At 48.6% G+C, this 12,508-nt stretch overlaps 6 protein-coding genes across 6 annotated transcripts; 4 read left to right on the top strand and 2 right to left on the bottom strand.

Annotated features, from left to right (window-relative positions):
- Positions 1-197: 197 nt before the first annotated feature.
- TERG_07512 (uncharacterized protein) lies at positions 198-587 on the bottom strand (the record flags this gene model as incomplete). Its single annotated transcript, XM_003231845.2, has 1 exon — positions 198-587. One exon carries the CDS (start codon positions 585-587, stop codon positions 198-200), a length of 390 nt encoding a protein of 129 aa, XP_003231893.2.
- A 215-nt stretch (positions 588-802) lies between these two features.
- TERG_07511 (uncharacterized protein) lies at positions 803-1,714 on the top strand (the record flags this gene model as incomplete). Its single annotated transcript, XM_003231844.1, has 2 exons — positions 803-826; positions 1,004-1,714. 2 exons carry the CDS (start codon positions 803-805, stop codon positions 1,712-1,714), a joined length of 735 nt encoding a protein of 244 aa, XP_003231892.1.
- A 969-nt stretch (positions 1,715-2,683) lies between these two features.
- On the bottom strand, positions 2,684-3,250 carry TERG_12556 (uncharacterized protein; the record flags this gene model as incomplete). Its single annotated transcript, XM_047751501.1, has 1 exon — positions 2,684-3,250. The coding sequence occupies one exon, from the start codon at positions 3,248-3,250 to the stop codon at positions 2,684-2,686; it is 567 nt and encodes a 188-aa protein (XP_047607256.1).
- A 690-nt stretch (positions 3,251-3,940) lies between these two features.
- Positions 3,941-4,777, top strand: TERG_07510 (uncharacterized protein; the record flags this gene model as incomplete). The annotated part of the gene is made up of 1 exon (XM_003231843.1): positions 3,941-4,777. One exon carries the CDS (start codon positions 3,941-3,943, stop codon positions 4,775-4,777), a length of 837 nt encoding a protein of 278 aa, XP_003231891.1.
- Positions 4,778-5,264: 487 nt separating this feature from the next.
- TERG_07509 (uncharacterized protein) lies at positions 5,265-6,225 on the top strand (the record flags this gene model as incomplete). Its single annotated transcript, XM_003231842.1, has 2 exons — positions 5,265-6,121; positions 6,174-6,225. 2 exons carry the CDS (start codon positions 5,265-5,267, stop codon positions 6,223-6,225), a joined length of 909 nt encoding a protein of 302 aa, XP_003231890.1.
- Positions 6,226-7,052: 827 nt separating this feature from the next.
- On the top strand, positions 7,053-12,350 carry TERG_07508 (uncharacterized protein). Its single transcript, XM_003231841.2, has 6 exons — positions 7,053-8,795; positions 8,865-10,132; positions 10,195-10,320; positions 10,375-10,580; positions 10,651-10,946; positions 11,043-12,350. Exons 1-6 carry the CDS (start codon positions 7,577-7,579, stop codon positions 12,062-12,064), a joined length of 4,137 nt encoding a protein of 1,378 aa, XP_003231889.1. The 5' UTR covers positions 7,053-7,576; the 3' UTR covers positions 12,065-12,350.
- The last annotated feature ends 158 nt before the right edge of the window (positions 12,351-12,508 follow it).

The raw sequence follows: 12,508 nt of genomic DNA, 5'->3' as shown, positions 1-12,508 counted from the left end.
AATAGCAACCTGTCTAGTGGAAGACAGGTTAGTATCGACAGAGACATAGACGTATCCTATGCCTAGTATGGTCAATATGTAGGTGACTGTATATATACACCTCCTACTTCCATGAATTTTGAGTCGTTTCCAAGTTGGTTCGTTGGATATCTTGCAGCTTCCTTTGTTTTCTTTGGAATCTCATGGAAGTCATCAAACTACCCAGTCAGTAGAACCTGCCTGTGTTGTTCCTTTGTGGGGTGTGTTGCTGGTTCCCATTTTAAAAGTAAAACGCGTCTGTTCCGCGCCAGCACAACAATCCCTTCTTCTTCTTCTTCTACTTCTTCCTCGCCCTCGACTTCGACTTCGACTTCGACAAGCTCATCTTCATCAAGTTCATTTTTATCACGTTCTTCTTCTTCTTCGACTTCCTCGGCTTCAACTTCTACTTTGACTTCGACTTCACACTCACCATCTTGGCCCTGCCGTGACGACCGGCCTCCCTCCCCCGATAACCGCTTTCTTCTCTGCGTCTGCTGGGGTATTGGACTTCGTTGTACACAGAGTCGACTTCCTCCTCCGACCTCCGCCTTCTCCCTCCTGACCATCGTTAATACCAGGTGAGGCAAATTGATTCTGTGATTTGACGTTCAAGTCTCTGATTTTTACAATAATTAGTAAGCATGAAACGATCGTGCCTCCTTGGTGGCCGCCTGGATTCCACTCGTTATTGTAAGTAATGGCTGAACAAGGGGCTATAGACGCCCGCAAAGTGAAGTTATTATTGTACGCGCGGCATATTGAAACAATAGGCAACAACACGATGGCTTCCAACGACACAGAAAGAGTTACAGCTGCGACATGTCCATCCTCGTTTCTCCCCCCAGGGCGAAAATGCACACGCAAGAAAACGTCATCGACCAGGAGGGCAGGAGGCGGCTGACCCGCTAGTAGAAATAGAGGCAAGTTCAAAGATAGTTAACTTCCCACTCAGCGAAAACCAACATCTAACACTATCGAACAGGGCCAAATTTGGCAGGGTATCATATCTAAAGAGCTGAAAATTATTCCTGGAGACACAGAAGAAAGTGTTGCCCGAAGCCTTCAAACGACAGAATTTGTCTTTGACCGAAGCCAGCGCGTCTGTGGAAACCAGGATGGTGTTGGGCTACTCCAAGAACTCCGAGGCTTGCGTAAAAGGGTTGAAGAGTCAGAAAAAGCGTTGGAGGAGACGAAGAGCGAGTCTCAGAGAGCATACGACGCCTCAATCATGACCATGATGGAGCTTCGAGCGCCGATTCATCAACTACATTCAGGTCACAAGGTAGGCCCAAGTCAAAGAGCAAAAAGAAATGCAGTCACTCACGGTGGGTCCATACTCATGGACATTACGATCTTGCGCCATCTACTCAGTAACCGTGGCCGCACTACCGTTTTTACCAAATGGGCCGCCGGGTTTGAAGATATCTACGGGATACCCTTCCGCTATGTCGAAACTCTTTCTGAGGGCTCTAAAATGGTGCCCGTCCTGAACATTTACGCCGATATACTACTTCTCCACATATATGCTTCCTATGATGAGAGCGAAACTATCCAAAAAATGTGCAAGGTAATTTTGAGACAGTGGAAAATTGCCGTGGATAGCGAACGGGATCCAGAAGGTATCTTTGATGGGGAAGCTCTTTTGATGATGTATAATAAGATTGTGGAGTTACATGGTGCAGCCGAGCCATAGGAGGCGAAAAATTATTACTTTTACTATAAACTAGTTAATCGATTAATTGGTTTGTTCACAGACAACGATCTACCTATTATTTTATCATTTTTCACCATCTACCTATAACCAGCAAATAACTATATAATGTGGTTCACGTTCTCCATTCTATATCCCACCTCCTTAGTATACGATTTCAATATAGCTTCTCAATGAATACTCCGTATAGCTGTCTCCATTGATACCGGAAAGATACTAAATATATTCAGTGCAGTCCCATGAGTGTCGAATTAAACAGTTTCAAACAATATATAAGTGTGTTCGCGTCAAGGCTTCCGCATGGGCGGGTTGGGCATGGGTTTGACTCGCCTATATGGAAGTCTACCGGGCCGAGCGTCTCAACTTTTTGAAAAGATTCCTTTGCCTGTCGAATACTTAGTAAGAACCAACAGAATAGTCGCCAGAAAATTCACTAATCCACTAAAGTATGCCATTAAGGCAACCCCTAATTATTAAGGAGTACTCTATTAATAGGGGGCCCTATAAGTGCTATAATAGTAGCAATCCCTATATCTATCCCTATATATATACCTATATTTCTAGGCTCTTTAGGGATAGAGATAAAAGTTACTATTATTCCTATAGTAACTATATGGATTCCCAGCCGTGCCAATAGCAACGGCCCATGCTCGAGTGCCTCCTTCAGGGAAATCATCAGGGATGTTTACTCTGCTTGGTGGGTGGGTTTGGGCCAGGGGGACAGAGTCCTCGTTCGTTTCTCTGGGATGAGTGGATGGCTGCCGCTTGGGAAGCAAGTAACGGATCTCCTCGCCCTCCCACCGCTGAGTTGAACGGGAGCAGGATGGTGATGCAGCACGACCACTTATCTACCAAGTCATGGATTATATACGTGACATCCCCAACCTTCCACCTCTGCCGGAGACTGTGGTAGACGAGTTTGAGTCATGAACACAGCATGTACAGCTAACGTTAAACCATCTCAAAGTTCCAATCTTTCTCGGCCATGGCGCTGCGGATCCTAAGGTCTTTGTCCACCACGGAGAAAGGGACGTCCAATTTGCTGTCAGAGTAGCTCAAAATGAATGTTACATGGAAAATGGTATCCCGAGTTGGACATTGGCACAAGATTCCAGACGAAATCGATGACATTGTTCTGTTTTTGGAAGAGAAGGTTGACGATTCCCTGGTCATTACCAAGGTTATATAAAGGGACGTATTGTCCCTATGTCCTTTGTCTTCATAGAAGCTCAAACCACGTAGTCTCCCGGTTACTCCGTATATGCTGGTGGAAAATACCGGAATAGATATCATATCTTTCAGGTTGTCTGGAGAAGAGAGGAGCAAAGAAGACGACTTGTAGTGGGACGTATCATTGACTGGAGGCTGTTCTAGAGCAAGGCAGTTCTTTGTTCTTTTCGATCGAAGAGAAAGAGGCCCAAGGATTAACAAAAATGCCTTTATTGCAGCATCACTGGCACAGATATCATGCAGCCATTCCGCACATCTCAGTTCGCTTGTATCTTCGCTGTGCAACATTCACGCTAATCAACGCCACTATACGTTCTTTCAGTTCTCTGAGCAAACGAACATACCTGGTCATTCAAGTCTGGCCCGCCTGGGGTTAGTTAGGCTTAGGGCCGGGAAGTTTGATCAATCTGGGGATTTGAGTGGGCTGAGAGGGGCTCCTCGTGTTTTGCCTGCATGGCAGGCACATTTTCTCTTCCATTGAGATGGATTACTCCTGGCTGCAGGTGTTCATGTAGTCCGTGATTCAAGCGAGCCCTCGAGTCAATCCTTCAAGTCAGCTGGGTTGCGACGGGGTTTATATGCAAACTTCTTGTGCTGGGATCCAACCATCTGAGTCAAAACCAGACCGTGTCACTGTCATGACAATGCTAACCTGACCTGCTCTCGTTAAGAATGTCCAATTCACGGCGAGGCAGTTGATGTACAGGGGTACATCAAGCAGCACTCTGCAAGTCCACCATTTCTTTGAGCAATGTGAATACATGGCTGAAAGAGGGTATATATTGGTGGAGGTTATCAGGCCATATATAAAGCGCCTGAGGGTACGTCCATCCCAGTTATCATCTTTCTTCCCCTTTTCCTTGAATCGGTTTGCTTGGCAGTTGAGAGCCAACCTATATAATCGCTATCCAATCCAGGCGCATCTCAGATCTGATAGTCTCGAAGACGTTCGTTTACATACAGATTACACCCCTAGAAATGGAGGAAATAAAGAATTTACTTTACCCTTTGAATCCGCCATGCCGTGTTCGCACACGGCCGATGGAAGTGCTATGTGTTGGGCCTTCTCGGAGTGGCACCTGGTCCCTTCGGACAGCATTAATACACCTTGGCTATGTGCATACCTACCATGGATATGACGTTGTTATGAATCCCCCAGACGATAAAGCATGGTACCTCCTTCATCGTCAGAGACTGAAGCACAATGCAAGCCATCCTAATTCGGCACAGCTCTCTATTACCGCTGCAGATTTTGACCGAGTGGTGGGCCATTGTGCCGCCATGACGGACCATGCTGCCGCGGTCTTCGCTGCTGAGCTTATAGCAGCATACCCCAAGGCAAAAGTTATTCTGAACACAAGATGCGATGTCAGAGCATGGCATAGGAGCGTGAAGAACACGATTATCGTGCACTCAAAGGACTGGATGTTCTGGCTGAAAAGTTTCTTCCATGCTGAGCTCTTCTGGGCCCAGCAAAGTTATTATCGAGGTACCCTGAACTGGTTTTACCGAGGTGATTTTCAAGAAAATTCCATCAATGTTTTGATGGAGCACTGCGAGCGGGTACGGAGTCTCGTACCTAAGGATCAGCTGCTGGAATGGGATGTTGAGGACGGATGGGAGCCACTGTGCAAGTTTCTCGGCAAGGAAATCCCAGACATTCCCTTTCCCAGGACCAACGACTCCATATCGTTCTTCAAGAGCTGTGAAGAGTGCTATAATGCACAGGTGCAGAAGGCGACTAGAAATATGTACGTCTTCTTTACCTTGCTGCTCTGCATGCTCACCCTCTATGCCGTCATCTCATGGCGATAGTGACCGAAGTTCGTCATACCCTCTGACCCGACATTCTTTGCCCGTTCAATGTATCAATGGCGTCCAGATCTAGGAAGCTGTCCACGTAAATGACGTGCGCGACTTTTTTTTTTATACGACGGACTCTTTTCGCTCATTAACATGGTTCCCGAGCGGCAAGAAGCTTAAAATAGCCGCCTATAAATATCTGTCTAGTTGACGCTTCGCGAGCCAAAACTAAACACTTCTTGCTTTCTCAGTTGGCATCTCGATTCTTCGGTAGGAGAGCGCATAGTTGGTTGTTTTTCTGGATATGTTGATTATGTTTATAATGGTGAAAAGGAGTCTACGGCTTGTGTGTTTGTAACGCCGTTCCAAATGCTACAAACTTTTTTTTCCCCTCGTTTCTGCCCTGATGCCCAAACCCACGAAGTCACGACTTTCCCTTTTATTTGATTTATTGTTTGTTTCCGGGTGTCTCCATTTGTTCCTATAAGCTTATAATAATATGTTTACGGCTGCTATAATGATAGTTGTGGGGTGGCTGCTGTGGTTCCTCCCGGCCAGCTTCATCCAGCGTGCCCCTCAAGACTGGCTCATCAGTATTTCGCACCGCCTGAAGCATAGCCGAAAAATCAATGATTCAAATTGGGGAGATCCTGTTGTCCGGATCACTCGTAATATCGTCGTCAAGTACGGCCCCGGTGTCTCTCCCGGCGAAGCGGCGACTCAAGAATATGCCTATCAACACCTCGATCCCAAGATCGTTCAGGTCCCGAGAGTGTATCGCTATTTCCAGCACCATGAATCTCTGGATGCCAAGTTGAACGGCTACCTCTTCATGGAATATATACCCGGCCAAAATCTGAAAACTCGGAACAACATTGGCTCAGACAGTGAGATCACAAGGAAGCTGATCAAAATAATCGCCCACCTAGGGCAGATAGCCGGGGGAAGTGTGCCTGGCCCTGTTGGCGGCGGCATACCCCGAGGGACTCTGTGGGGGGATGGTGGCGCCAAAAGGGAGTTTCGGTCCCTAGAAGACGTGAATGACTGGGTCAACAAGCGGATTGAGCCAATTGACGAGACCGTTGACCTGACGCCCTACCCGCTTGTTCTTTGCCATATGGATCTATGCCGTCGGAACATGGTACTGAAAAAAGACGAGTCGATATGTCTGCTTGACTGGGGCTATGCTGGATTCTATCCGCGGTTCTATGAAATGGCAGCCATAAGGTGCGGCAATGATCATTATAACACTCCCCTATTTGAAGCTACTTCCAAGGCAATCCCTTTGACAGAGGAAGAGCTTCGGTGCATGGATTTGGTTATCAGGGCCCCCGACGCCAGCTTCCAATGGACCTTGTAAGTTAGTCCGAAGCAGGCTTTCTGTCCTATTAGTCTAACTATGATGTAGTGATCGGCATCTGTATTGCAAATCTTCTTCGCCCTATGCCAACTATAGGTGAACCATAGGGTACCTGCTGAGTCCGTTATACCCACGATGGTTATCTCCACCCAAGCCGTATCTCAAACCACCATTAGCTATATAACCACCAGATAGAAGGTACTGTTCATTATGCATGACTTTAATTTTTTTGCTTTCGGCACATATTAACTCTATGGTTGATTATTTCTTCTTTCTTCTAGGGAGCATTCGAGTTTCAAAGACCCTTTCTGAACCTGCAGCTATGCGATTCAATGTACATTCAACTCGACTCGATACATATAACCTAGCTTACTCGACCAATAATAGTGCTTTAATTGACAACACAAAGGCTTGTTGCTGCATGACGTTTATCAGGTATCTCATGCAAAGAATGAAGCAAGGCGGCTCGCATTGGCCCGTTTAGCCTCCAACCTGCTGCATCAGCTGGCCAAGGTGACTGTTGGAGACACTCGATATCGTCCTACAGCACTCAGCTGCTCGACAACCGCGCAGTCTTGGGTCGTTGCAGCGTAGTCCTGTAGATATAGAAGCCTGCTAAGTGGCAAAACGACCAGCGACCAAGCTTTGAAAGGCCGGCAAAGCCGTTGTTCAACCGTGGATCTCGCCTTCAACGCCCGCGCAGGCACGATTTCTCCGACTATACAACGGCAACGGCAACAGGCCGCCTGGAGTATCAACATGCGAACTGCACCATTATTTGCGCACTGCCAGCCATCCCTGGCCGGCGGATGCTGTGTATGCAGGGAGTCGAGGCCGGGCGCCCAATGACGTGGAAGCGCCGCCAGCCACCGCAAGGCCTGTCGCAACGCCGACGTCGTGGCCACCACCCTTCGCATCGCCTTTTTCTCTCGATTGACGAGGCAACTCAGCTGTCACCATCCTGCCGTTCGCCGTTGTGCTGTTGAATCGCCCGTCTGTCCATTGGAGTCCTTAGCTGGCGTCTCCTTCACCACAGGTACGTCCCCGGCCTGTCGTCACCAAGGTTAGCTCGGTAACTAACTAGTTGACTGCTAACTGCTAGTTTTCTGGCAGATCTAACAAACAACCGCTCCCGTCTGTCACTCTGGAGGAGCACAACTGCTGCAAAACACGCCAGAGCTGCTTCTCAGGACGCTGGCAGGCTAGCCATATCATACTGCGGGATAAGGTGAGCCTCCGACTTTCTCGCTGATAAATATTGCCTTCGAAAGAGTTTCTCTCAGCTAACCTGCCTGCCTGGACTATCAGTTGCCCGTTCCGCCAGACCGACCTTTCTCTCCTCCCCCCTCGCAACGCCCAAGGCGTGGTTAACGTTGAAGATACTATGTTGCTCGAGGCATTGAACTGAAACCTTTCACCGAAGAGCAACATCTCACAGCACTCGCCGCACAATGCCTTCCAGAAGAGCATCAAGACCGTATGATGAATCCCAGAACTACAGCCCAACCCAGAGGAGAAACGGGACAATGCATCAGAGTGGCTATCCAGACCAGCCGCAGACCCAAGATGATTATGGTACACCAGTAAACTCTCGAGGCCAACCTTCCCAATCTATGTCATTTGCACACCGAGCTAAAGAGCGTGGGCAAGATGAATTACCGTACGAGTCAGTCTCGCCCAACGGAGCACAGAGCCCCCTTATGAACCCGCTTATGAGCCCTATTAGCGCATACCAGAAAGCAAACTCGCAATCACCGTCGATACAGCAAAATCCGGCATCTCCAAATATCCACTCACCGCCACATTCACAAGCCAGTGTCGAAGCCTCACCTGTGATGCGCCAAAACTCGCAGATGGCTCCGAGACAGAAGAAGACAGCAAAGGAATGGGCACCAGCACGCTCGCCGTTGAAAAAACTTGAGCTCACGCTAAATGATATAAGCAAGGAAGAAAAGCGCGCAAGAGTCGAGGAGGCTGAGATGCTACTGAGAGAAGCTCGGGCAGGTCTCCAAGGCAAGACCATCAGCCGTGATGCGGGCGGTAAACCCCATCTTGCTCCAGAGAGCGCCAGGAATAAGGAGAATGCGTTCAAACCTTCAAATATTGAGGAAGCTGGCTTACTGAGGAGCCTAAGCACCAAGCAAAAGGACAAGATCCGTGAAAGCGCCCAGATGGAACTGAAAAAGCCAGACCCAGACCAGGTCTCCGATGCTCAAGCGGGTGGATTCGAGTATGAGAGAACTCATCCTCCGCCGGGTTACAATTCACCCACTTCTTTGAATCAGCCCGCACAAATCCCGGATAATCATCATGGCCAGCTTCCAGGAGCTCCACTGCCGAAGGACAACCAAATACAGCAGACACGAGAACTGTTTGAACCCCCCGCGGGAGAAACTTGCTCAGGAGCAATCGATTCAGAAGCTTCTCAGGCTGAAGATGCGAAGAATGGCCCGAGCAAGCAGAAGCACGCTTCTGTTTCCTTTGCGGTTCCTCCGCCGACACCCCCGCCAGTATCTGAATGGATGCATGCAGTAGTTGGACGGTTATGCTTGACCGATTTTGACCTCCGGGTACCGGATATGGACAGGGATTGGAGAGGACGGGGAACCAGAGGAACTAGAAATGTCCACAGAGGAGTCGAGAGCGGCTTACCTAGAGTCACACTCAAGAGTATGTTTCCGGGATGCGGCTAATTCCATCTTATCTTTTATATTATGAATGCTAACTTGTGCGGCCTAGAAAACACGCCATTTAACCCGCCTCTATATCTAAAGTGTGGGCCTCTCCTTCGATTCACAGGCACAACCAAGGAAGTAGTAGATCTGCCGAATGGTCCCTGTGAGCAAGAGATTTGGCGAGGATCTATCATGATCGTTACCCAGGACTCTGCATCGTTCTATGACACCCCGCCGACCTTGAGGATATTCTCTCAACCGAAGGAGCTGATACCACCACCCCCATCCAGTGATCCAAGCGACCACGACTCACCTCTAGCACCAGAATATGTTGACCCCATAGCCGGCCTAGGAAAAATAGGTAGAAACGGTAATTTGCTTTATGTCAAGCCTGTGGATCATATAGAAGAAGGCCTGGATCTTTGCTATGACGAAACCGAGGAAGGTCTATTTGAGCGGTCTCCTAGCCAAATTGACTATGCCGCTAGTCGTCGTGTATCAATCCCACCTGATACCAGGATCCAAGGGACTGATGGAGAAATGGTTGGGAAATACAAGGTGGTCAAGGCTAGCCGGGTATACATAGACCCTGGTAGGGATACCACGTTCTGGCGATTCAACCTAGAAATCGAACTTGGCGACAAGGAGGAACATGTTGCATACCGTATCAATAATGGCTCCGTGGTAGGTTTCTGGGTGCCTGCCAGAGGCCAGGCAATGAACATTTTATACCACACCGGAAATGGATTTGGTATGTCCGTTGATACCGACAAGTACAGTGGCCCCGACCCTATGTGGCGGGATGCTCTGAACGCACACCAGTCGCGTCCATTCCACGTCATGATTGGCGGAGGATCACAAATCAACAATAATGCCATTACTGTGGAAGCTGACCATTTCCGAAAATGGATTGAAATGAAAGGGAAGAATGAAAAGCATGAATATCCCCTGAACCTGGACATTAAGGGAGAACTGGAAGAATTCTACCTTGAGAATTATGCAGCTTGGTTTTCGCAGGGCCTGTTTGGCATGGCATGCTCTCAAATTCCAATGGTTAATATGTGGGATGATAACGACATTATTAGCGGCTACGGCTCGTTTACGGATGAATTGATGAAATCCCCTGTTTTCTCGGGACTAGGAAATGTTGCATTCAAGTATTATTTGCTCTTCCAGCATCAAACTGCAATTGAGGAGACGGAGGAGCATGAACCAAGCTGGCTTCTTGGATCGGCCGAAGGACCTTATATCCGGCAAAAGAGCAGAAATCTGCTCATGAGCTTGGGTGAAAGAATAGGCCTTTTGGCAATTGATTGCCGCACTGAACGATCGGTAGGAGAAGATTCCCGTTGTCTCGAGTCACATGCAGTATCAATACTAATGTTATGACACAGAAAATGGATATTATGATTGATGAGAGTTATGACCTTATCTGGGATCGATGCCACCAACAGATTGTGAAGGGAGAAATGAAACATTTACTAGTACTGGTTGGAGTTCCGGTTGCTTTCCCGAGACTTGTAAGGACCACATTAAATTCTCGCCTGGCTGAATAATTCTAACAGTTGAAATAGTCGTTGATTGAGGGAGTTCTCAAGGGCCCTGCAAAGGCTCTTGGGCGGAACGGTGTCTTCCGCAACGCAAGCACTAAGATTGAAAACACTTCGGAGAAGATGGACGACCAATGGACTTCAAAACAACATAAACTTGAACGGAAATGGTTGATAGAAGATTTGCAAGAACTTGCGGCCGAGAAATCGTTGAGAGTCACAATATTAGGGTATGCGCCACTTATCACTTGTTTGTCACGTTATAGAAACTATCTATACTAATTTTTCTTTTCTTTCCAGGGGCGGAGCCAACCTTGCGGCTGTTGGACAGTTCTACTCAGATCCCAACCTACAGATCCCCAAGGACAAGGACTACAGATACATGCCAAATGTAATATCTTCCCCGATAGTGGACGCTCCCCTCTCAGAAATCATGACCGATACCCTCAACAAGCGCAACAAGGTGCATACCTTGGACCTCAAAACGGTTGAGGATATGCGAGCAATGTTTTGGCATGATGTTGAAGGACGGCCGCGAAATAACAAACGACTGCTACCCCGAAGAAACTGGTGCTCTATCAGAGAATACACTCCAGGTATGTTGCTATTCGCTGGTCACTATAGACGCTTACAAAAAGATGAAAAAAAAAAAAAAAAATAAGCACCTCTAATTACTAACGGGCCGTCGGTAGGATGTACTCCTCCCGCTACACCCCCGCCAGAACCCACTTCCCCAGCTTCTCCGGCATCTTCTGCCGATATGCGTCCCAGAAGGCTAGGGAGAACACTTTCTATGTCTCGCGGTGACAGACCGGCTAATGGCCTTATGCGGCGGCTGTCCCTTAAAGCTCAGCGTCCGCAGATCAGCCATCCCATCCCGAAGGATCAGGTTACCCAGCGTATGAGCTATGATGAGCCACGATTACGAAGGGACAGTGTAAGTCAGTTACCAGAGCAGACATACAGTGACGCCCAGTTACCACAAAACCCGAGCTACGCCGACGCAGACGGCGACAGTTCTTCATTACCAAACAAATTTGTGCGACGCCGCACTGATCTCAGTATTCGAGAGATCAAACAGGCAGCAAAGGGCGGTCCAGATCAGCACCACTTTATTAATATTGAAGGCGGGTTACATATCACCTTCAACTGCGAGGTCAAGCCCCAAGATCCGGCCGGGATCACAACGCCTTACCATGTTCTTATCCTGGCGTTATCGTTTGATGGGGAGTTTGAACCCAGCGTTGAAGTGGAGAAAAAGCAATGGTGGAAACTGGGGCACCGCAAAAATAACAGCAGTGTTGCACAAATCGACGGTGCTGAGCCAGTAGTAGGAGCAGCAAAGGCGGCGAATGACGAACAGCAGCAGCAGCAGCAACAGCCTCAGCACCTGCAGCAGGTCGAGAACGATGCATACCACAACTACGGCCGTCCCAATCCTCGGGAATGTAGGCAAGGATACTATGAGGACGAATATGATGACGATATCAATGTCCGGGGCTCTCCACGCCACGCGCAATATGCGGTCCAAGGTCGGCCGGGCGAGCTATCGTCCCCCAGAATGCTTCCCCAGCCACCGCCACAGCAGAGCCAGGGCAAACAACATCATTATTTCAATGCTGCTGCCATTGACCCGGCTAATGGCGGTGAGCATGGATACGAGGGCATAGAAGCATACCGTCCAAGGAAGAAAAAATGGCTGGGTATTCTTTGAAATCCGGCGAGATCATCTGCCGTTCTAGACAACAAGACAAGATCACAGCCACTTACTCAGCAGTGGATCTCGCCCGCCGGGTAGTCAGGTTAGCAAAGATAAGGAATCATGGGGAGGAAACGAGGGGCAGGAGTCTGTCTATGTATCTCTAGCATGTTTCATCCGTGTTTTAGTTTTTCTGGATCTGTCATTAGAGGCGTTCATCGAATTTATGCATCTCTCCAGCCATACAGAGTACCCATAGCATCCCAAGATGAATTTTGGCAGGCCCCGATTGGCACCTCGCCTCGGCCCGTCGCAGTCTTTCTCGCACTCCCGAGGCCCCTATTGGCCCGTAGTCTGCCAATCACATTGCCATTCGCCGTCTCTCCCTCCCTCTCTGGTCTCAAATAACAACCTAATGTTTCCCCCTATCGCCCCCTAATCGCCCCCATCTGCAAGGGG

Source organism: Trichophyton rubrum, assembly GCF_000151425.1.
Source record: "Trichophyton rubrum CBS 118892 genomic scaffold supercont2.10, whole genome shotgun sequence".
NCBI classification, from domain to species: domain Eukaryota; kingdom Fungi; phylum Ascomycota; class Eurotiomycetes; order Onygenales; family Arthrodermataceae; genus Trichophyton; species Trichophyton rubrum.
The sequence above is the reverse complement of the archived record's forward strand: the minus strand, read 5'-3'. Positions and strand labels throughout refer to the sequence as shown.

Excerpts from the sequence above, each read along its gene's own strand:
- TERG_07508 (XM_003231841.2), top strand. The coding sequence starts at position 7,577 with ATGCCTTCCAGAAGAGCATCAAGACCGTATGATGAATCCCAGAACTAC. Across the intron at positions 10,321-10,374 it reads CGGTTGCTTTCCCGAGACTT|TCGTTGATTGAGGGAGTTCT; the intron begins GTAAGGACCACA and ends CAGTTGAAATAG. Across the intron at positions 10,947-11,042 it reads TATCAGAGAATACACTCCAG|GATGTACTCCTCCCGCTACA; the intron begins GTATGTTGCTAT and ends GGCCGTCGGTAG.